At 37.6% G+C, this 24,146-nt stretch overlaps 2 protein-coding genes across 5 annotated transcripts in view; one reads left to right on the plus strand and one right to left on the minus strand.

Moving 5' to 3' along the window:
* Positions 1-15,841, plus strand: part of LOC136254265 (tyrosine-protein kinase Mer-like) — a 60,544-nt gene extending 44,703 nt beyond the window's left edge. For 3 of the 4 annotated variants that reach the window (XM_066046929.1, XM_066046931.1, XM_066046930.1), the window contains exons 10-13: positions 3,382-3,541; positions 13,383-13,519; positions 14,406-14,495; positions 15,694-15,841. In XM_066046929.1, the coding sequence (XP_065903001.1) occupies positions 3,382-3,541; positions 13,383-13,519; positions 14,406-14,495; positions 15,694-15,805 (499 nt within the window). In that variant the 3' untranslated portion in view covers positions 15,806-15,841. Of the gene's footprint in view, positions 1-3,381; positions 3,542-13,363; positions 13,520-14,405; positions 14,496-15,693 lie in introns of those variants that run through there. The other variant, XR_010700404.1, reaches the window with a different exon arrangement.
* The window catches only part of LOC136254267 (lathosterol oxidase-like), a 38,799-nt gene that overhangs the window by 4,027 nt on the left and 10,626 nt on the right, over positions 1-24,146 (minus strand). The gene's annotated exons all lie outside the window — the stretch shown is intronic.

Here is a 24,146-nt window from a genome sequence, read left to right on the forward strand (position 1 = left end):
AGATCAGCTACAAACAAATCACCCTGTAGAGAGATCAGCTAGAAACTAGTCACAATGTAAGGAGTTCAGCTACAAGTAAATCACCCTGTAGAGAGTTCAGCTAAAACAAATCAACCTGCAGAGAGATCAGCTACAAATAAATCACTTTATAGACAGTTCAGCTACAAACAAATTACCTTGTAGAGAGATCGGCTGCAAATTAATCAACCTGCAGAGAGATCAGCTACACACAAATCAACTTGTAGAGAGATCAGCTACAAACAAATCACCCTGTAGAGAGATCAGCTAGAAACTAGATACAATGCAAGGAGTTCAGCTACAAGCAAAATCACCCTTTAGTGAGTTCAGCTACAAACAAATCAACCTGCAGTGAGATCACCCACAAAAGCGCACTTGTACAGAGTTCAGTTACAAACAAATCACCCTGTAGAGAGATCAGGTAGAAGAATTCACCTTGTAGAGAGTTCATTTACAAAGAAACCATCATATAGAGAGTTCAGCTACAAAGAAATTACCCCGTAGAGAGTTCAGCTAGAAGAATTCACCTTGTAAAGAGTTTAGCTACAAAGAAACCATCATGTACAGAGTTCAGCTACAAAGAAACCACCTGTACAGAATTCAACTACAAACAAATCACCCTGTATAGAGATCAGCTAGAAACTAGTCACAATGTAAGGAGTTCAGCTACAAGTAAATCACCCTGTAGAGAGTTCAGCTAAAACAAATCAACCTGCAGAGAGATCAGCTACAAATAAATCACTTTATAGACAGTTCAGCTACAAACAAATTACCTTGTAGAGAGATCGGCTGCAAATTAATCAACCTGCAGAGAGATCAGCTACACACAAATCAACTTGTAGAGAGATCAGCTACAAACAAATCACCCTGTAGAGAGATCAGCTAGAAACTAGATACAATGCAAGGAGTTCAGCTACAAGCAAAATCACCCTTTAGTGAGTTCAGCTACAAACAAATCAACCTGCAGTGAGATCACCCACAAAAACGCACTTGTACAGAGTTCAGTTACAAACAAATCACCCTGTAGAGAGATCAGGTAGAAGAATTCACCTTGTAGAGAGTTCAGCAACAAAGAAACCACCATGTAGAGAGTTCAGCTGCAAACAAATCACCCAGTAGAAAGATCAGCTAGAAGAAGTTACAGTACCTTGTAGAGAGTTCATTTACAAAGAAACCATCATATAGAGAGTTCAGCTACAAAGAAATTACCCCGTAGAGAGTTCAGCTAGAAGAAGTCACCTTGTAAAGAGTTTAGCTACAAAGAAACCATCATGTACAGAGTTCAGCTACAAAGAAACCACCTGTACAGAATTCAACTACAAACAAATCACCCTGTATAGAGATCAGCTAGAAGAAGTTACATTGTAGATACTTCAGCTACAACAATTCACCCTGTAGAAAGATCAGCTAGTAGAAGTCACCTTGTAGAATGTTCAGTTACAAAGAAACCATCATGTAGAGAGTTCAGCTGCAAACAAATCACTCTGTAGAGAGTTCAGCTACAAAGAAACCGCCATGTAGAGAGTTCAGCCTCATACAAACCAACTTGTAGAGAATTCAACTACAACAAATCACCCTGTAGAGAAGAAGTTTCCTTGTAGAGAGTTCAGCTACAAAGAAACCACCATGTAGAGAGTTTAGCTGCAAACATTTCACCTGTAGAGAGTTCAGCTAGAAACAAATCACCCCGTAGAGAGATCAGCTGGACGAAGTCACCTTGTAGAGAGTTCAGCTACAAAGAAACCATCATGTAGAGAGTTCAGCTGCAAACAAATCACCCTGCAGAGAGTTCAGCTACAAAAAAATCACCCTGTAGAGAGTTCAGCTAGACGAAGTCACCTTATAGAGAGTTCAGCTACAAAGAAACCATCATGTAGAGAGTTCGGCTATAAAGACACCACCATGTAGAGAGTTTAGCTGCAAACAAATCACCTGTAGAGAGTTCAGCTACAAAGAAACCATCCTGTATATAGTTCAGCTACATTTCAAGTCACCCAGTAGAGAGATCAGCTGCAAAAAAAATCCTGTGGGGAATAATGAGCATGTAATAAATATATGTATATAATTTGTATAATTACTAATAAAATCAAAAATAATTGAAGTACTAAAATTTTTCTTTAAGTTCTTTTCTTCTTCCTGTGGTAAAGAAAAAAACACATGGGTTAAAAAAGCCCCAAAGCCAGCCATAGGCCGGCTTTGCAGTATACAAATACAAAAAGAAGTGATATCTAATCAAAAACAGCCAAGCTGTAAAAAAAGGTGCGGCCCCCATAAAGGCCATGGCGAAAAAAGATGTGAAATCCAAGGTGGCGGCCAAGAAATGGCTGTGATGGTAGGTTAATGGTTACATTTTAATAACGGCAATTCAGGTGAATTTTGTGCCGCTTGGTCTTGGCACCAAATTCACCTGAATTGTTGTTATTAAAATGTAACCATTAACCTACCATCACAGCCATTTCTTGGCCGCCACCTTGGATTTCACATCTTTTTTCACCATGGCCTTTATGGGGGCCGCACCTTTTTTTACAGCTTGGCTGTTTTTGATTAGATTACAGTAATGTGCTAGTTTAGTATTATGTTAGTACTTTGTTAGGTAATGATATCACAGTAACAAGTAGTAATACGCTACTTTAGTAACACATTACTTATGTAAAGTAGCTATCCGTTAGATATTACTAGAATAAGAAATGTAGCACATTCATTATATTACTTCGTTACTGCATTACATTATGCCCAACACTGTATGTATGTACGTATGTGTATGTATGCATGTATGTACATAGCCTACAAGGTCTACAGCATCCATGCAAAGCACAACTATTGCCACCCAGTGAACCAGCACTGGGATGCCTGTACACCACTCAGGTACTTGAGCCTTGTGCAGGCAAATCCTCCTGGGGTAGGGCTAGTAAACCTGCAGAGGGACAGTCCAGTAAACACCAGGTACCCATTGATGTTATGGCTGGGTGGGCTGCCACCAGGGTCCCCATTGTTCAGCTGGATATAGACTGGAGCAATGTGAGTAAAGTTTCTTGCTCATGGAAACAACAGCAAATTGGCATATTAACCGGGCATCGAACATGGAACCTTTCGATTACTAACTCTAGCCACTTGGCTGTACTATCTCATGATGTAAACGTACATATTATATGTATGTATATGTATATGTATATATGTACTCTGTGTGTGTGCATAATATATGTATGCATGTGTATGTACACATAAGCCAGTCATCCAAAATTATGCAGCTCCATCATGAATCTTTGAATTATGGTGAAGCTATATGACTAGGCCATGCATAAAGTCCAAATACCATGTACTTTATCATTATGGAGCTTTTCTCATGTGAAATTTCACATTTAGGATGGATGAAGATATGACTACTAAAGTAGGAGATTTTGGTCTCTCACGTGATATATACATATCAGACTATTACAAACTAAACCACAATGCTCCTTTGCCAGTAAAGTGGCTTGCTCCTGAGGCACTGTTTGACAAAACATTTTCTACCAAATCTGATGTGGTGAGTGCTTTTATGTATATGCCATGTAGCCTCAGGGGTGTTCATTTCTACAACTTGACTGTATAGATGTTACTAAGGATCAAGACACATGGTAGTGAGTCATGTGGCTAAGAAAGGTGATGCACCAAACTATGTATACAGTACTAACAGAAGAAAGGAAAAGTACAACTTTCATGCATACAAAAGCTCTATGGTCCCTTTTCCAGATTGTACCATTTTTGTGTTATATTTGCCTGCCTTCAAACTCCAGCTATTTCACAGATATGGTGGCCAAAGTTTCAATTTTTCTTCTTAATTATTTTTTCATAAGCGGTTTACAGGGCCCACAATTTTCTTCTTGAAATCCTATTAATGCTCACAGTGTTATGGATGTTTATTTGTGTAGAATATGACTGATGTTTTGTCATGGCTTTATACAGGGTAAACTGCTTGTGGGAAAGTGGTATGAATATAAGAATACTAGTATCCTTTTAAGAAATTGGAACAATAGCCACAGCGTTACAATACAAAAATTAAGCAAGAGTGAATCTCAGGCTAAGATATTCTGATAGAACAGTCAGTGGAGTAAGAAGTGCATAAAATGTTGAAAAAGGAACCTCAATCCACACCAAACATCCAAGCCTTTCACCACTGAACATTTACTTCAGTTAATTTCCACCTTATAGCTACATGAAAAATTTCTACATACAGTGTGCTTTAAATCTGCTCAATAGTAAAATTTTATCAGATCTACCAATAAAATACTAGATTTTTCTATGTGTGAAGTCCTTAAAACATGTACTCTCTATTAGAGTACTATATTAATATTTGCAAATAGTCAATAAAATATGCAACACAATAGAATTGTAACTGCTGTCTTTATCATCATTGTTTATACACTGTAGTATGATGTGGGTTGGATCAAAGGCTGTTGCCTGTGTTACAAATCAGTTGTATAGTGGTGTACAAATGGTTGTGACACAGCTAAGCACTGCCAGATTAGCTCAAAGTATCAAATAAATGATACACTATATCACTGTAGGAAGTCACAATACAAACGCAATCTTTATTACTCAGCAACAAATATCCAAAGCACTTACAGTACGTTCTGAATGGGAATTAGTACAATCGATAGCTGCATCGATGCATCACGTGCTGGTTCATGCGACAATTGTATCAGTGAACCACCAATCCAGATTACATTCCTTACACACAGTTCTCACCAATAGCTAATGTTAGAATAATCTTAGCATTCTTTCTCATTTCGTATTATGGACGGGTGCCTTTCATTAATGCATACCCCATACCACAAGTGATAGTTATAACTCACCCATGAGGTTTGTATAATTACCCAAGGGCAGAGTGTTTCAGATCACAATACAAACCAAATGGGTGTGTTATTACTGTTTTGCAGTATGGAGTGTGTGCAGATCAAAGGTGTCCATTTGTAAGGAGGAAGGACACTTGCACTAAGGCTATGCTATTAGTGAGAACTGTGTCCAAGGAACAATGTTACAGTCTTGGTACGTAGCTCACTAATATATTAATAATTAGCTTCACATAAAATAGCACAAAGTGATCAAGCCCAACCCCCTCCCCCCCCCCCCCCCCCCCCCCCACACACACACACACACAAAACAAAAAATTAATAGGATGAAAAAAGTTGTGAATCAAAGTGGCAGCCAAGAAATGGCTATGTTGGTGGGTCAATGGCAAAACTACAATTCAGGTGAATTTGTGTTGCCTCCTCCAAGAATTCAGCTTCAGCATCAAATTAGCCTGAATTTCCATCATTAAAAATTTGCATTCCGTTTTATTGGTGTAGTTTTAAAGAATATCTAATCCAAAACAGCCAAGCTGTAAAAAAACAGTGTGGCCCTCAAAAAGGCTATGGTGAAAAAAGATGTGAAATCCAAGGTGGCGGCCAAGAAATGGCTGTGATGGTAGGTTAATGGTAAAAATTTTAATATAACGACTGAATTTTTGTGCCGCTTGGTCTTGGCAAAAAATTCACCTGAATTGCCGTTATTAAAATTTTTACCATTAGCCTACCATCACAGCCATTTCTTGGCCACCACCTTGGATTTCACATCTTTTTTCACCATAACCTTTTTGAGGGCCGCACTGTTTTTTTATAGTTTGGCTGTTTTGGATTAGATTTCATTTCTTTTTGTATTTGTATACCACAATATAGGCCGGCTTTGGGACTTTTTTAACCTATCTTTTTTTTCTTTACCACAGGAAGAAGAAAAGATGAAGCAGATGTACTTTAAATATTTCTGATTTTATCAGTAAATGTACAAATTATATATATAATACATATATTTATTACAGAACTCTCCATGGTGGTTTCTTTGTAACTGAACACTCTACAAGGTGACTTCTTCTTGCTGCCCTCTCTACAGGGTGAATTGTTAGTAGCTGAACAATCTACAAGGTAACTTCTTCTAGCTGATCTCTCTACAGGGTGATTTGTTTGTAGCTGAACTATCTACAGGGTAACTTCTTCTAGCTGATCTCTCTACAGGGTGATTTGTTTGTAGCTGAACTATCTACAAGGTAACTTCTTCTAGCTGATCTCTCTACAGGGTGATTTGTTTGTAGCTGAATTCTGTGAAGGTGAATTGTTTGCAGCTGAGCTCTTTACAGAATGGTTTCTTTGTAGCTGAATTCTCTACAAGGTAACTTCTTCTAACTGATCTTTCTACAGGGAAATTTGTTTGTGGCTGGATTTTCTACAGGGTGATTTCTTTGAAGCTGAACTCTCTACATGGTGGTTTCTTTGTAACTGAACTCTCTACAAGGTAATTTCTTCTAGCTGATCTCTCTACTTTGTTTGTAGCTTAACTCTCTACAGGTGATTTGTTTGCAGCTGAACTCTCTACATGATGGTTCTTTGTAGCTGAACTCTCTACAAGGTAACTTCTTCTAGCTGATCTTTCTACAGGGAGATTTGTTTGTAGCTGAACTCTCTACAGGTGATTTGTTTGCAGCTGAACTCTCTACATGATGGTTCTTTGTAGCTGAACTCTCTACAAGGTGACTTCTTCTAGCTGATCTTTCTACAGGGAGATTTGTTTGCAGCTGAACTCTCTACATGATGGTTTCTTTGTAACTGAACTCTCTACAAGGTGACTTCTTCTAGCTGATCTTTCTACAGGGTGATTTGTTTGTAGCTGAATTCTCTGCAAGGAAACTTCTTCTAGCTGATCTCTCGACAGGGAGATTTGTTTGTAGTTGAACTCTCTACAGGTGATTTGTTTGCAGCTGAACTCTCTACATGATGGTTTCTTTGTAACTGAACTCTCTACAAGGTAATTTCTTCTAGCTGATCTCTCTACAGGGTGATTTGTTTGTAGTTGAACTCTCTACAGGTGATTTGTTTGCAGCTGAACTCTCTAAATGATGGTTTCTTTGTAGCTGAACTCTCCACAAGGTAACTTCTTCTAGCTGATCTCTCTACAGGGAGATTTGTTTGTAGCTTAACTCTCTACAGGTGATTTGTTTGCAGCTGAACTCTCTACATGATGGTTCTTTGTAGCTGAACTCTCTACAAGGTAACTTCTTCTAGCTGATCTTTCTACAGGGAGATTTGTTTGTAGCTGAACTCTCTACAGGTGATTTGTTTGCAGCTAAACTCTCTACATGATGGTTCTTTGTAGCTGAACTCTCTACAAGGTGACTTCTTCTAGCTGATCTTTCCACAGGGAGATTTGTTTGCAGCTGAACTCTCTACATGATGGTTTCTTTGTAACTGAACTCTCTACAAGGTAATTTCTTCTAGCTGATCTCTCTACAGGGTGATTTGTTTGTAGTTGAACTCTCTACAGGTGATTTGTTTGCAGCTGAACTCTCTACATGATGGTTCTTTGTAGCTGAACTCTCTACAAGGTAACTTCTTCTAGCTGATCTTTCTACAGGGTGATTTGTTTGTAGCTGAACTCTCTACAGGTAATTTGTTTGCAGCTGAACTCTCTACATGATGGTTCTTTGTAGCTGAACTCTCTACGAGGTGACTTCTTCTAGCTGATCTTTCTACAGGGAGATTTGTTTGCAGCTGAACTCTCTACATGATGGTTCTTTGTAGCTGAACTCTCTACAAGGTGACTTCTTCTAGCTGATCTTTCTACAGGGAGATTTGTTTGCAGCTGAACTCTCTACATGATGGTTTCTTTGTAACTGAACTCTCTACAAGGTGACTTCTTCTAGCTGATCTTTCTACAGGGTGATTTGTTTGTAGCTGAATTCTCTGCAAGGAAACTTCTTCTAGCTGATCTCTCGACAGGGAGATTTGTTTGTAGTTGAACTCTCTACAGGTGATTTGTTTGCAGCTGAACTCTCTACATGATGGTTTCTTTGTAACTGAACTCTCTACAAGGTAATTTCTTCTAGCTGATCTCTCTACAGGGTGATTTGTTTGTAGTTGAACTCTCTACAGGTGATTTGTTTGCAGCTGAACTCTCTACATGATGGTTTCTTTGTAGCTGAACTCTCCACAAGGTAACTTCTTCTAGCTGATCTCTCTACAGGGAGATTTGTTTGTAGCTTAACTCTCTACAGGTGATTTGTTTGCAGCTGAACTCTCTACATGATGGTTCTTTGTAGCTGAACTCTCTACAAGGTAACTTCTTCTAGCTGATCTTTCTACAGGGAGATTTGTTTGTAGCTGAACTCTCTACAGGTGATTTGTTTGCAGCTAAACTCTCTACATGATGGTTCTTTGTATCTGAACTCTCTACAAGGTGACTTCTTCTAGCTGATCTTTCCACAGGGAGATTTGTTTGCAGCTGAACTCTCTACATGATGGTTTCTTTGTAACTGAACTCTCTACAAGGTAATTTCTTCTAGCTGATCTCTCTACAGGGTGATTTGTTTGTAGTTGAACTCTCTACAGGTGATTTGTTTGCAGCTGAACTCTCTACATGATGGTTCTTTGTAGCTGAACTCTCTACAAGGTAACTTCTTCTAGCTGATCTTTCTACAGGGTGATTTGTTTGTAGCTGAACTCTCTACAGGTAATTTGTTTGCAGCTGAACTCTCTACATGATGGTTCTTTGTAGCTGAACTCTCTACGAGGTGACTTCTTCTAGCTGATCTTTCTACAGGGAGATTTGTTTGCAGCTGAACTCTCTACATGATGGTTCTTTGTAGCTGAACTCTCTACAAGGTGACTTCTTCTAGCTGATCTTTCTACAGGGAGATTTGTTTGCAGCTGAACTCTCTACATGATGGTTTCTTTGTAACTGAACTCTCTGCAAGGTGACTCCTTCTAGCTGATCTTTCTACAGGGTGATTTGTTTCTAGCTGAATTCTCTACAAGGAAACTTCTTCTAGCTGATCTCTCGACAGGGAGATTTGTTTGTAGCTGAACTCTCTACAGGTGATTTGTTTGCAGCTGAACTCTCTACATGATGGTTTCTTTGTAACTGAACTCTCTACAAGGTGACTTCTTCTAGCTGATCTTTCTACAGGGTGATTTGTTTGTAGCTGAATTCTCTACAAGGAAACTTCTTCTAGCTGATCTCTCGACAGGGAGATTTGTTTGTAGCTGAACTCTCTACAGGTGATTTGTTTGCAACTGAGCTCATTACAGAATGGTTTCTTTGTAGCTGAATTCTCTACAAGGTAACTTCTTCTAACTGATCTTTCTACAGGGCAATTTGTTTGTGGCTGAATTTTCTACAGAGTGATTTCTTTGAAGCTGAACTCTCTACATGGTGGTTTCTTTGTAACTGAACTCTCTACAAGGTAATTTCTTCTAGCTGATCTCTCTACAGGGTGATTTGTTTGTAGTTGAACTCTCTACAGGTGATTTCTTTGCAGCTGAATTCTCTACATGATGGTTTCTTTGTAGCTGAACTCTCCACAAGGTAACTTCTTCTAGCTGATCTCTCTACAGGGAGATTTGTTTGTAGCTTAACTCTCTACAGGTGATTTGTTTGCAGCTGAACTCTCTACATGATGGTTCTTTGTAGCTGAACTCTCTACAAGGTAACTTCTTCTAGCTGATCTTTCTACAGGGATATTTGTTTGTAGCTGAACTCTCTACAGGTGATTTGTTTGCAGCTGAACTCTCTACATGATGGCTCTTTGTAGCTGAACTCTCTACAAGGTGACTTCTTCTAGCTGATCTTTCTACAGGGAGATTTGTTTGCAGCTGAACTCTCTACATGATGGTTTCTTTGTAACTGAACTCTCTACAAGGTGACTTCTTCTAGCTGATCTTTCTAAGGGTGATTTGTTTGTAGCTGAATTCTCTACAAGGAAACTTCTTCTAGCTGATCTCTCGACAGGGAGATTTGTTTGTAGCTGAACTCTCTACAGGTGATTTGTTTGCAGCTGAACTCTCTACATGATGGTTTCTTTGTAACTGAACTCTCTACAAGGTGACTTCTTCTAGCTGATATTTCTACAGGGTGATTTGTTTGTAGCTGAATTCTCTACAAGGAAACTTCTTCTAGCTGATTTCTCAACAGGGAGATTTGTTTGTAGCTGAACTCTCTACAGGTGATTTGTTTGCAGCTGAACTCTCTACATGATGGTTTCTTTGTAACTGAACTCTCTACAAGGTGACTTCTTCTAGCTGATCTTTCTACAGGGTGATTTGTTTGTAGCTGAATTCTCTAAAAGGTAATTTCTTTTAGCTGATCTCTCGACAGGGAGATTTGTTTGTAGCTGAACTCTCTACAGGTGATTTGTTTGCAGCTGAACTCTCTACATGATGGTTTCTTTGTAGCTGAACCCTCTACAAGGAAACTTCTTCTAGCTGATCTCTCTACAGGGAGATTTGTTTGTAGCTGAACTCTCTACAGGTGTTTTGTTTGCAGCTGAACTCTCTACAAGGAAACTTCTTCTAGCTGATCTCTCTACAGGGAGATTTGTTTGTAGCTGAACTCTCTACAGGTGTTTTGTTTGCAGCTGAACTCTCTACATGATGTTTTCTTTGTAGCTGAACTCTCTACAAGGTAATTTCTTCTAGCTGATCTTTCTACAGGGTGATTTGTTTGTAGCTGAACTCTCTACAAGGAAACTTCTTCTAGCTGAACTCTCTACATGTGACTTGTTTGCAGCTGAACTCTCTACATGATAGTTTCTCTGTAGCTGAACTCTCTATAAGGTAACTTCTTTTAGCTGATGTCTCTACAGGGTCACTAGTTTGTAGCTGAACTTTATACATGATGGTTTCTTTGTAACTGAACTCTCTGCAAGGTGACTTCTTCTAGCTGATCTCTCTACAGGGTGATTTGTTTGTAGCTGAACTCTCTATATACAAGGAAACTTCTTCTAGCTGATCTCTCTACAGGGAGATTTGTTTGTAGCTGAACTCTCTACAGGCGATTTGTTTGTAGTTGAACTCTCTACATGGTAGTTTCTTTGTAGCTGAACTCTACAAGGTGATTTCTTCTAGCTGAACTATCCCTTTCATAGTTGCATGAACTCCCTATAAGGTAAATTTTTCTAGCTGATCTCTCTACAGCAGGTGCGTAGCCAGCCAATATTTGATGGTTGGGCATAACATCAACTTAACTACACACATGCTCACTTTCATGCGAGACATTATCAAAACAATCAACTGGCAGTATAGTTTACAGACCAACCACCACAGCAATATGAAATTTTTTCAATTAAACGCCACACGGTCCCAAATGAAGGCCGGAGGCGCTAATTTATGAACTATAACACAAATATCAGCATGCCAAGAAAGCTTCATCCCAGACTTACAGCAGCCAATGTACATTTTGCATGAATCTGGTGTAAACCACAACTCGGTTAATCAGTACAATTTGTGCATGTGACGCTTTATAATGACTTGACCTTTTCTCCATTTCCAGCTCCATTTGCATATGCTATTATTGTTATCTAGAAGAGTCACGTTTTCCTGTTTTCTTTCATCAGCAGTAAGGTAGGCTATACGGTACTTTCCTTATCAAAAAAATACGCTTGACAAATCCACTGAAACGAAATTTTTTGCTGCCAGCACCATCCACACTGAATCCTACTGACGATTATCACTCACTGTGACTCAGAGATACAGTACCACGACTGTAGTGTACCACGCTTTGACTCCATTTTAAATTTTGAATTTAAACCGCACCAAGGAGCGTGGCACGTGCATCTTTTATAAGGACTTCCCAAGGGATTTTCAGCGTAATGGATCACGTGATATACCATCTATCTCGATCCCTTCTGAAGTCATGGTTCAAGAAATGAGGTACATGTTTACGATTTACAGTATCAAAGTAGGGTGGTTTTGTGTGCTGCTGTGAATCCTCGCGTGAATCTTAAGCTACTTGTGATGGTTGGGCAAAAGTTTGTGATGGTTGGGCAAGAAACTGTGATGGTTGGGCAAATGCCCGCCCATGCCCACCCTTGGCTACGCCACTGCTCTACAGGGTGACTTGTTTGTAGCTGATCTCTCTACAGGGTGACTTGTTTCTAGCTGATCTCTATACAGGTTACTTGTTTCTAGCTGATCTCTTGAATTCTCTTCAGGATGACTGCTCTATTAGGATGACTGCTCTATTAGAGTATCTCGATCTCGCACTTGCTGCACCAAGTTGGATTTCGTATTATAACTCCGTGGCTTTAAGTCTGATTCTTCTACACCATTGAAGAGCCTTTCTAAGATGATTACTCCTTCTATACAGCGATTTTCAAAGCATTCGCCCTAGCGGTTTATCTGGTAGGCGTGGCAAGTAGTCGTTTTTTATTAGCTAATCTCGATTGCATAATTGTTACACATTGTTGGTTTTTTCGTTGTATCTTCCTGGTTTTTAGCTCGATGTCTTTCAAACCACAAAAGGTTTGAGGTTCAATAGTTAACCTATTCACCCACAGATTTTCAGCTTCTTCCCATACGCGGTTTACCCTGTAGGCATGACAACATATTGGTGTTATTTTTCGTGAATAATCGATCATAACTCTTTTCCTGTTTATCGTATCCTAGCCAACGTTGGTACAGAGATGCGCCTTTATGCCCCCCTTCTGTGTGCCAAAGTTTAAGGCAATCGGATATAGCGTTCGCGTTTTATGGCAGTTTTTGTAAGTGTGCGAAAAGAGGAAGAAAAATAAGAAGAAAAAAAAAACGAAGAAACTAAGCCAATTTTTGAAGTCGCATATCTCGGGAACGCTTGAAGCGATTTCGCTCTAATTTGGAATGTGGAGTGCTGAAAGTGGAGGGAGTGTCCACAGCAAAATCGTCTTGTTTCATCAAGGCAGCACAGAGCTACGGAGGTGCGAAAATTGCGTTTTCTTTCTTCCTGTCAATATACTCACGGGTGTTACGCGCCGGCTTCTTGGGCCGCACGACACATTACCGTGTGTCTTGATATATGACTATTCTATTGGAGTATCCCAATCTTTAATGGACACTTTGGGATCAAGAATTTTTGACCACTTTTTGCTGTAATATAGAAGTTTTCCTTTTCATTGTCCAGACCAAATTTTTTTGTCCTTATTATGGAGGTTTATCTATTGTATCCCTTTAATTCAGAGAGCTTGTTAAGAGAAGTTCTACTGTAAAGGTAATTACCATTGCATGTATGCAGAAAAACTAGGAACAGGACAGGACAGGACAGTAAGCTACAGTGTAATAGAAAATTTACATATGTTGATTCCTCAAAAGTGCACTAAGATTCTTGCCGCAAGCCATCAAGTTCTACACTGTAATTTGAGAGGGGGTTTCCGGAGCCAAGGAAACCCCCATAAATAATAAGCCCTTGCTAATGCAACCTCATCCTTGGTCTTTAGAGGCACTGTTAATAAACTGTCACCCAAAACTCATACCTGCATGTGGTTGTTCATATACAGTACCAAGAACAGTGTTTGTTATTGTTTATACAGCATACTTCACCCCTTACAGTGGTCATTTGGAGTAACTTACTGGGAGGTGTTCACTCTTGGACTACAACCATATGCTACAGTTGATGCATTTGATATGGGAACATATCTTATGAAGGGAAATGTACTAGACAAGCCATCCCTTAGCTCAGATGAAATGTACGTTGGTGAGCATTAAATAACATTAGCACAGTAACATTAAGAGTTTAATGTATACATAAACTACAAAAAAGGCTATAAATATATATATTGACTTGAAAACTTGAGTTAACACTGCTAATGTAACAGTATTAGGCATGTGGTCAGATGCTAATGGCAGGTAAAGCTAAGTAGCTATTGTATTATGATAGGCCACATACCGTATAGTCAGAAAGTTTGGCGGGAGGAAAGTTTGGCAGAAATTGTGAGTGGGCAGTGTTTTGCCAAACTAAAATTTGCCAAATTGTTTGTCCAATACAAATCTGTATTAGCTCTGTTAAATTCACCAAACTTTTTTCTCGCCAAAATCCTATCATGGCAAATTTACCATAGTTTCCTCCCACCAAACTTTCTGGCTATACAATATTGAATCCTTTATCTTTCATATGTTGCTGTCAGACCTTCAGTGCTGGTCACTGTAAAGCACTAATACAATACAATACAATATACATACAACAAGGCAATGCTTTTACTACATATGTCTAAAAGTTTTCAAAGTTATTTGAAATCTAAGATATAGAATGAATAAACACAAAGTCCTTGTAATCAAGTGTATTAAGCCCTTTTGTGTATTGCAATCTCTGTAAGTATTATCTGTTGAGCTGGGTGACTATGTACCATCAACTACCTTACGTATATGAATAATTCTGGGAGTCTTGTTGACAATAAACTGTAAGACAGTTCATACCTTTCTTATAAGCTGAATTTAATAATGTAGACAATATTATTACAGTATATACATACATAGCAATGTTTAGTATCTGTTTGTTATGTGCCAGTATCATGTTTATCTCCCAAGCAAATGATATACTGCAATAAACAAGATTATTCTGTGTGTTACATTTAGGTATGACATAATGTCGTCTTGTTGGAAGTTTACTCCAGAAGATAGACCTAGTTTCAATACACTTTCAGAAGCTATCAGTCAACAGTTAAAGTAACACATGTATACTGTTTCTTTGGAACATAGTCAACATATATACATGCTAGTTTCACTAATCATAATTCTGTATTCATTTTATAACAAGATTTATAGGTAGAATAAATTGGCTAGTATTTAATTGGTTGCATATAGGAGCGAGTCTGTTTTGCTTTTTTGTCCGCCTATTATTCTTTCCAGCAATTCTTTTATTTTTTACTTATTAAGTTTTGCTCCATATTTTGCTCAGCATTAAGTAATCTTTGTAATTGACCATCATTAAGTACATAGCAACTTTCACCGTAAGGCCACATAAACGTAATTATTAGTTTCTCATCCTCCTGTACTCAAAATAGTAGTGCTGGAGAATGGATCTTTATTTTAATTTTTAATAACTAGATAGCTGAAGTAGCTAGCTAAAATGACTCAAAATGTGATTTTCTTAGACTCCCATAGCAAGGTAGCAACTATAAAAGGTGCTAATTGGCCTCCCTTAGCCACCAATGGTGCAAAAAATCCTTGATGAGGTAAGAAAAATGGTGATGCGGGCAGGGATGAGAAAGTAGTAATGAAATCTATGTGGCCTAAAGTGACTGTTTTATTAAGAGTATCTCAATCTTCACTGATTGATTAATTTTTTGTTGTGGATCAAATATTCGTCATAGCCGTTCTTCCATACAGGTGTACAAAGAACAATAAGCATGCAAGTACAGTAGCTCATTACATATTACATAATATTTACAACTGAACTATTTAGTTACAGTTACATATCACCTATAAAATAAAGTAACTATAATAATAGTGCATATTATATTACTTTGTGTCCACAGCCTTAAGCTGTCACGTGTGAAACTACCACTTTATCATGTGACATGATTGTGTTGTTGGACAATGTGCAAATCTTGATTATAAGTAAGAAGCTGGTGAATAAGCTTTGGCTTCATTACTTTGTTGTGGCTAGGCATTACTCAGTGGATCACTAATGAGAACTTCATTACTTGTAGTAATAATATTATGTAATAATTATTACAGTAAAGTATAGTACTTAGGTAACGCGTTACATTTGTAAGTGAAGCAACTTGAGTTATATTACCTGTTTTTATAGCGTATTTTGTTATATTACTTAGTTACCACAAAAGTAATAATACTACGTAACGTGTTACATAAGTAACTTTTTACCCCCAACACTGGTTGTCATGTATGTATAATGCAATAGGGATGTGATGCTGTCTTGCTGGAAGTTTACTACTGAAGATAGACCAAATATTTGTACACTTTCGGAAGATTTCAGTCAACAGTTGCAGTTACAAATGCAGTGTCCCATATAGTATGATGCCATGTAACTATTAGAGGTGCAACGATATATCGATATATTGCTATATTTTCTATCACAATACAATATGTGTGATGAAACATATCGATATATTGCTTATTGCAATATATTGCTGTGTTACAATATATTGTGTAATATTGCAGGGTTGTAATGGGCTGTGGCTTGTGCATATTCAGCTGCCACCCTCCTGGAGGGCGGGAATCAAAACCACCAGAATGTAACTGTTGATGTTTTAGAAGCCACATATCCTAAACAAACAGTACTGGTTGTAGTACTGCCTACTTGTACTGTAATACCAATTTAATAATTGTTGGCCATTATAAGCAGCTTTTGACTGGTGGGTGTACACCACATGACACTAATGCTATCTGCTGTATAGTATAGCACTTTAACATCACCAAAGGCCCTAATCCAAATATTGCAATACAGCAATATATTGCAATATTTTTAAGGCAATATATTGCAATATTTTTCAAGGCAATACGCAATATGGTATTTACCCATATTGTTGTATCCCTAGTAACTATGCACATTTTTTCTTCCCACACCACAAATGATATGTACTGTAGATTTACTCATATATTTGTTGTCACAATTCCTACATCATACTAAAATTTTAATGGCTATAATTCTGTAGATCCTAGTTATATAGTTTAATGATTTGATATATAGAAATATTTGGTCTGGGTGCATAAATGGTCTGGTTGAACTAGCATAAATGGTCCAATCAGATCAATTGTGATGGCAAGAATGAAACATAAATAGTTCAGAATTTAAACAGGTAGCCATATATCTCTGAGTCTCTCCATTTGAACCAATTGTATAATTTTAGGCATGAATTTTCATTCAAAAGCCTCTCACTCTGTACATGAAATCTCCAACTCTGCTGGTAGCTATTGAGTTCAAGATCAAGCATTAACTAGACTATCAATGTCAGTTTTAGTCTCAGACCTTTTGGTTGTACCAATGTAAAAGCAGAGCTCTGACTGCTCTATTAGAGTTGTTTACTGTTCTATTGAGGGTAGGTCGGTTTTTCTCCTCTGCATTTTCACAAGCAAGGGCACAATTATTTTACCTAGCTATTATAAGCTATAGTATGTTCACGTTGAGCTGAACCCTGAAAAACAGTTAAAAATTAAAAGTGGATTTTTTCTCAACAGAGTTAACATTTCTGCCAACCAGATGATTATTGGTAACAGCAAAGGTGTCAACAACAGACACGTACGGTTTGGCTCCATTACAAGTTCGGGAAAGGGCTCTAATGGACATTGTACTTATATGGCTTCTTCATAGGAAATGTATTGTGAAAATTTTAATTGGCCGTAAATATTATGTCAAACATTTGTACAACAAGATTTTGAAATATTTTTAGCGGATCAAGCAGTACTGCAAATGAGCCAAATTTCAAGATCGTGTGTAATTACATCCATGAGTTATTAAATGTTTTTGAGGATTCAGCTCAACGTGAACATACTATAGCATTATACACTTTATGCTCCTAGTAACTGCCTAGCTATAATATTGTGCTCAAAATCATGCCAGCTGAACATAAGCTAATAAAGTAGCATCACACAGTGACTATATATTGTGGGAGACTGGAGGTAGATCATCTATGTTCAGTCCAGATCATTTATACACTGGTACAAATGGTCTGGAGGACCAGCTAGTTATGTAAGCTGGCCAGACTGTTTATGATCATAAACCATAAATGTCTACCAAACCATTTATATCCAGACCAATTCATTGACAAATCTCTAGAATGTCTAGGACATATTGTGCACTTTCACTATCATACAGAACTTCAGGGGGGAAATAAGTGTATACTGAAAAGGTCTGTAACACAGATGAAGGTTTTATATCTAGAGTGCCTAAACCATTCAATTTCAAGCTTTAATCTTCATTATGGCATTCAAAGTTGATTTCATTTTTATCACAGCACATAATACGCAAAGAATTATGAGGTTAAGTTCTGTAGATTATTTCCTGAGTAAACATGGCAAGATTTGGAGAAAACTTTGTAGTTAAGCAGTCATCGCAGCTACAAAAATACTAATTGGTGGAAAGGTTATGTAGCTGAGAAGAAATCTACAAAATTAGTATACATACTGCATACATACATGGTATATAGTGCATGTAGCTTAATTCAACTAGAGACTAGTATAGGCTTACGTCAAAAGCATTATGCCAGCATAATAGGACAATTTTCAAGAATTGTAATTAAAGCACGCAGTGCGTGCGCCAAAAATACTGAATAACATATAAAACACACTGCACATTATTACTTCAATTCATATCAAAAAACCTTGCAGTGTTATTATTATAACTATTTCCTGGCTGATTATTCACACTTTATAGAAATAAGATCGAGATACTCTAATAGAGCAGTCACTTACTCTAATACAGCAGTCAGGAAATACAGATATACTCTAATAAAACAGTCAGCTCTCGAGAATAATCTTTATTTTGAAATTATAATTTTGAGCATAATAGGCTGGAGTTTTGAGCACTGCTCAAAATCATAAAAGACAATTTTCAAAGCATAATTGGCTCAAGCCTAGACTAGTACTGTAATTATTCATATGGTATCAATCAATTCACGGTGTCTATAAACTGAATTTGACAAAACCAGGTTTTCACACGCATCCAGTTTTATACAAGTGTTAGGAAAATTAGAAATTTATACTGTATTTGTGTAGACAGAAATAAAATGCAGTGAAACAAGAGTGTATCTACACTTGCAGCTATACTAGTGGACATTTAATTCCTACTTCAGTCACACAACAAAATATAGCCATGACCAAAGTAGGAATTAAATGACAAGGCTGCTAATATAACTGCAGGTGTAGATGACCTCCATTGCTTCATTGTTTTACTCAAATATAAATTTTTCAGTACAATTTTAGCTTGTTCGTTACTTTTTCATCGCATAATTTATGACTGGCGAAGCAGCATATACTGCATCAAAGGAAAGAATGACATTGGACATCACGATAATCAATTGAACCTGACTATGGATGACTGAAAAGTGATGTTGTATTCCTCCTAGTTTTCAGTTATGCTCTACCCATTACACAGTGGTACAAATGGAGAATAGTACCAAAAAGTGCCTCTGCAATCAATCCAGTCACAACTGAAATTTCATTATGGCCATCTCTCTATATAGTTGCATTGAAGCCATCACACATTGATGCAATACTTATGCGGTAGTTGAGAAAGAAATGGAACACAAAGGAAGACAATGTTAAGTGCATGGTGCATAAACTGTAGCTGCTGCAGTTGCTGTCTTGGGTGGAGGCAATGTTAAACAGTGAAAACAACCAAGCTGTTATTAGCCTGAATGCTATATTAGGGTATATATTTTGCTGTTCACTTAGAGTATTTCAATTTTTCACCCTTTCCTGAGGATTCAGTGTAAGTTTATAGTGTTGTACATGCAAGTGCTGTATGTTGTTATTTATTACTTTATTGTGTTGCCAAATTAAAAATAGTTTGCATGTGTTTATAAACAGTTCCTGTTGTAAACTAATGTAGAAGTCTGAAAATCAAGCAGGATTCCTGCAACCCTAGGAAACCCCTTCCTGTTGATCAAAATAATACTGTAAAATGGGCTGTTTTACTTGTGACCAGAGTTTAATATACAGTGTACCATATCACTTTTCCAAGTTTTCTGCAAAAATAAGCAATGAACAAGTGACTTTTCAATTAAACTTTTGTGGCTCTAAAATCGTTCAGTATGGTAGTACTGTATAGATATAGTAGGGATCATGCAGAACTGGGCTTTTCCAGCCAAAAATATCCCGCCTCAATTTCCCTTCATGACAAATTGGCAGTATTGGTTAGGCATAGCCAAGCCCAAAATATCTTCAGACCAACCCTAAACCCTTCCTATGGAATTTAAAAATATTTCTATTTAACAGAATTTTATTCTGACTAACTACCTGATGCCTTCAGCCAAGCATAACTCGACAATGGATATAGCTACGGGCTAGCTTGATTTCTTCACCGTTTGCCTTTTCACCAACCACAGCATGTACAATACATGCATCATGGACTTTCCTTTGTCCTCCTTTGAGTTCCAGTTCATTTCGCTGACAATCAAGTGTTTATTCGCGATAGCGCATTAGTGACTTCCTGCTAATAATTTATTTTGTATGAGTCCCTCAACTTTCTGTGCTGGTACATTTGTTTCTTGTGTGTTTGAGTTCCACTGACAATGGGTGTAGGATATGAACTCGTTCTTAGCAGGCACATGCTGATTAATTGGCATGGGACATTGGCATTAATTGGCATTTGGCATCCCATTAGGGACTTGTGAGAAGGTTAGGCCTGTCAATACAGGGAGTCTGAAACATGTAACTAAAACATTGAAGAATGCAGAAAAAATCCCAGACCCAGTGGTGACTTGATCCCCTGCAACATGCAATCTAGGCATGCACCAAAGGAGCCACAACAGCTGGGATCTGAGATGTCTCTACATTCAACCACTACTTAAATATTGATCCCTACTCTGGTTGAAAATTCCTAATACTTGTAAGTTATAAATATACATTCATTGAAGATGTCAAATGAAAGTGTTTTCAAGTTGGATTGCTAGAAACAAGAGGAGTAGAAAAGGCAGACATTTCTTTCTTGTTCAGCCAAGGGGGGAGTAGAATCCACTACATGTACAATCACAAGTGACATTACTGTATGACTGAATGTATGTACTATTGTACATACACTACAGTGCTGGTCACTGTAAAGTACTAATTAATAATAATAATAATACTGTATACTCAAAAATCATTACAACTGTAATCCCACAATTCCACAATTATTGGCACATGAGTGTCTCTAGCAAATTAAATTGATACTACATAGAAGCATCTAACGACATTCATCACCCATAAAGCCTCACTTTGATTACATTTGTATGGTAACTTAAATATAATTTAATTGTGTGAGTACTTTTAGAGAGACTTACAGCAGTCCATTAACCATAATGCAATTATATCTCCATGCCAACGAATTAATGCACGACTAAAAAACAGTAGAGATCAGTGGATTGTTTTGAGTTTACACATTGACTTGATGGTGAAAGTTCACTTACAAATAATAATGCAGTAGCCACACATTGTCAGTATTTTTCATCAGCTAAGCTCTATAGTGCTTTAAAGCATGCACTGTATCAGCAGTACAACAGACTGTCTTCATCAATAAATGTGATAACTTGAGCTCACATGATGAAGACAGACATTACATATGTAGCAAAAAAGCCCTGAGCTTCAGTTTCTTGAGGCAAGGCCAGAATTCCTTCAAGAAGGGTTTCGTGTGTGGGAGGTCCTGTACATGTCTAGTCCTGTAATAGCTACATTATTTAGTATCAATGATATGCACTATAGGAGTATGGGAATTTTAAATATTTTTCAATGCAAACACTACATGTGCATGCACACACATACAACCAACAAACAGAATGGTCTATCAAGGGCGTAGTCATAAAGTCTTAGATTACTCAGAGTTGAATATAGATGACTGCCCTATTAGAGTATCTTCAGTTGCTTCAGTTGCCTCAATGGTAGCTATGTCACTGTCTATTACTGCCTGTACAACTATATACATCACCAATTCATCATGGTGTTTCTATTCTTGAAGGGTTATATAGTACAGCAATATTTATAAACACATCATTATCAAGAGATACTACTCTTGCTATCACCGCTTATAGTTTCTTAGTGGACTAGAGTGGTATATCTCCAGTATAATATGGAACAGTTAATACTTTACTCTTTTAGTAATTTTTCGGTTAAGCTGCATTCACTAATGTTTTACTGAGAGTTTAAAACTCAGCAAAACAACATGTTCCATATACTAAAAGTTACTGATATTTTACTATCAATATTACTGGGTATAAATACTAAAAGCAGCTTAACAAATTAGTAAACTAAGAACCTTTAAGCAGTGTATTTCATTTATGATCACATATAGCTACACATTGAATCACAGCAAGTACAGCTGAACCTGGTTTTGTTATACACAAAATACTCTTGCAAGAGAAGTACAAATTTGTCTTTGTTTCAGCTATCATATATATAGTAATGATTCAGAAGCTGCTTCAACTATGATTACACCTGTTCACCACTGCTACCATGAAAACACTCAATTGATTAATCTATAGTCACTTGAAAGTTGCATATATATGCAAACACTGCTATTTCAATTTGCTTCCTTCCATGGCTTATAAGACTAATCTAATCTACATTAATTGCTGGAAACTAGCAGCTGTACAAATGTATGTTGCACAGTAGTTTCATGTCCCAGGGGTGGATTTAACTAAGGGAGGGGGGCACAATGGCAGAAGTGACCAGACAAGTGCGCAAAGTATATTCTGCAAATGTGAAGTATGATCTTTCTAGAGGGATCTGGGAACATGTGCTCCTCTGGGAGATTTAAGAAAATCAACATTTCGAGACAACATTTGGTAGCATTTTTGACACATGCAACTGCTTTTATTTGGAAGTTCAACAGTTGAATAATTAATGCTCCGCTGAGCTAGAAGCAGAATAAGTAGTCTATAAGGTTTAGGCTATAGCTATATTAAAGAACAAGCATGTCTATAGATCTTCTGTCAATGCATATGTATGTAGCTCTCTATGAATAATATGCATTATGAAAAACGGTAGACACTGCCAACATGAGGTATGCAAGTGTATAATCTTTCATCTCCAGAGAAGGGTGAGGATGGAATCAGCAACTCTATTTAAAATGGGTATTTTTGTTGTTTAAACTGATAAATAGTTAAATGGTTGTTATACAATTATTACACTACCTTGACTGTTTTATCAAGACACACGGTAGTGTGTCGTGCGGCCCAAGAAGCCGGCGCGCAACCCCGTGAGTATATTGACAGGAAGAAAGAAAACGCAATTTTCGCACCTCCGTAGCTCTGTGCTGCCTTGATGAAACAAGACAAATTTTGCTGTGTACATTCCCTCCAACTTCAGTACTCCACATTCCAAATTTGAGCGAAATCGCTTCAGGAATTCCTGAGATATGCGACTTCAAACATTGGCTTAGTTTCTTCGTTTTTTTCTTCTTATTTTTCTTCCTCTTTTCGCACACTTACAAAAACTGCTATAAAACGCGAACGCGTTATCCGATTGCCTTGAAATTTGGCACACAGAAGGGGGGTATAACGGCGCATCTCGGTACCAACCTTGGCTGGAATACCATAAACAGGCAAAGAGTTATGAGCGATTATGCACGAAAAATAACACCAATATGTTGTCACGCCTACAGGGTAAACCGCATATGGGAAGAAGCTGAAAATCGGTGGGTGAATAGGTTAACTATTGAACCTCAAACCTTTTGTGGTTTGAAAGAAATTGAGCTAAAAACCAGGAAGATACAGCGAAAAAATCAACAGTGTGTAACAATTACGCAATCGAGATTAGCTAATTTTTTATTTTTTATTATTATTATTATTATTATTATGCTTGCCACGCCTACCAGATAAACCACTTGGGGTAATGCTTTGAAAATCGCTGTACAGATGGAGTTATCATCTTAGAAAGGCTCTTCAATGGTGTAGAAGAATCAGACTTAAAGCCACAGAGTTATAACACGAAATCCAACTTGGTGTAGGAAGTGCGAGATCGAGATACTCTAATAGAGCAGTCATCCTAATAGAGCAGTCACCCTGAACAGAATTCAAGAGATCAGTTAGAAATAAGTAACCTGTATAGAGATCAGCTACAAACAAATCACCCTGTAGAGAGTTCAGCTACAAACAATTCACCCTGTTCAGACATCAGTTAGAAGAAGTTTTCTTGTAGAGAGTTCAGTTACAAACAAATCACCCTGTTGAAAGATCAGCTAGAAGATGTCACCTTGTAGATAGTTCAGTTACAAAGAAACCACCATGTAGAGAATTCAGCTACAAACTAGTGACCCTGTAGATAAATCAGCTAGAAGAAGTTACCTTGTAGAGAGTTCAGCTACAAAGAAACCATTCTGTAAAGAGCTCAGCTGCAAACAAATCACCTATACAGAATTCAGCTACAAACAAATCACACTGTAGAGAGATCAGCTAGAAGAAGTTACCTTGTAGATAGTTCAGCTACAAACAAATCATCCTTTAGAGAGATCAGCTAGAAGAAGTTACCTTGTAGATAGTTCAGCTACAAACAATTCACCCTGTACAGAGCTCAGTTAAAAGAGGTTTCCTTGTAGAAAGTTCAGCTACAAACAAATCACCCTGTAGAGAGATAAGTAAGAAGAAGTTACCTTGTAGATCGTTCAGCTACAAACAATTCACCCTGTAAAGAGATCAGCTAGAAGAAGTTACCTTGTAGAGA

The sequence above is a fragment of the Dysidea avara genome, chromosome 4 (assembly GCF_963678975.1).
Source record: "Dysidea avara chromosome 4, odDysAvar1.4, whole genome shotgun sequence".
Lineage (NCBI taxonomy): Eukaryota > Metazoa > Porifera > Demospongiae > Dictyoceratida > Dysideidae > Dysidea > Dysidea avara.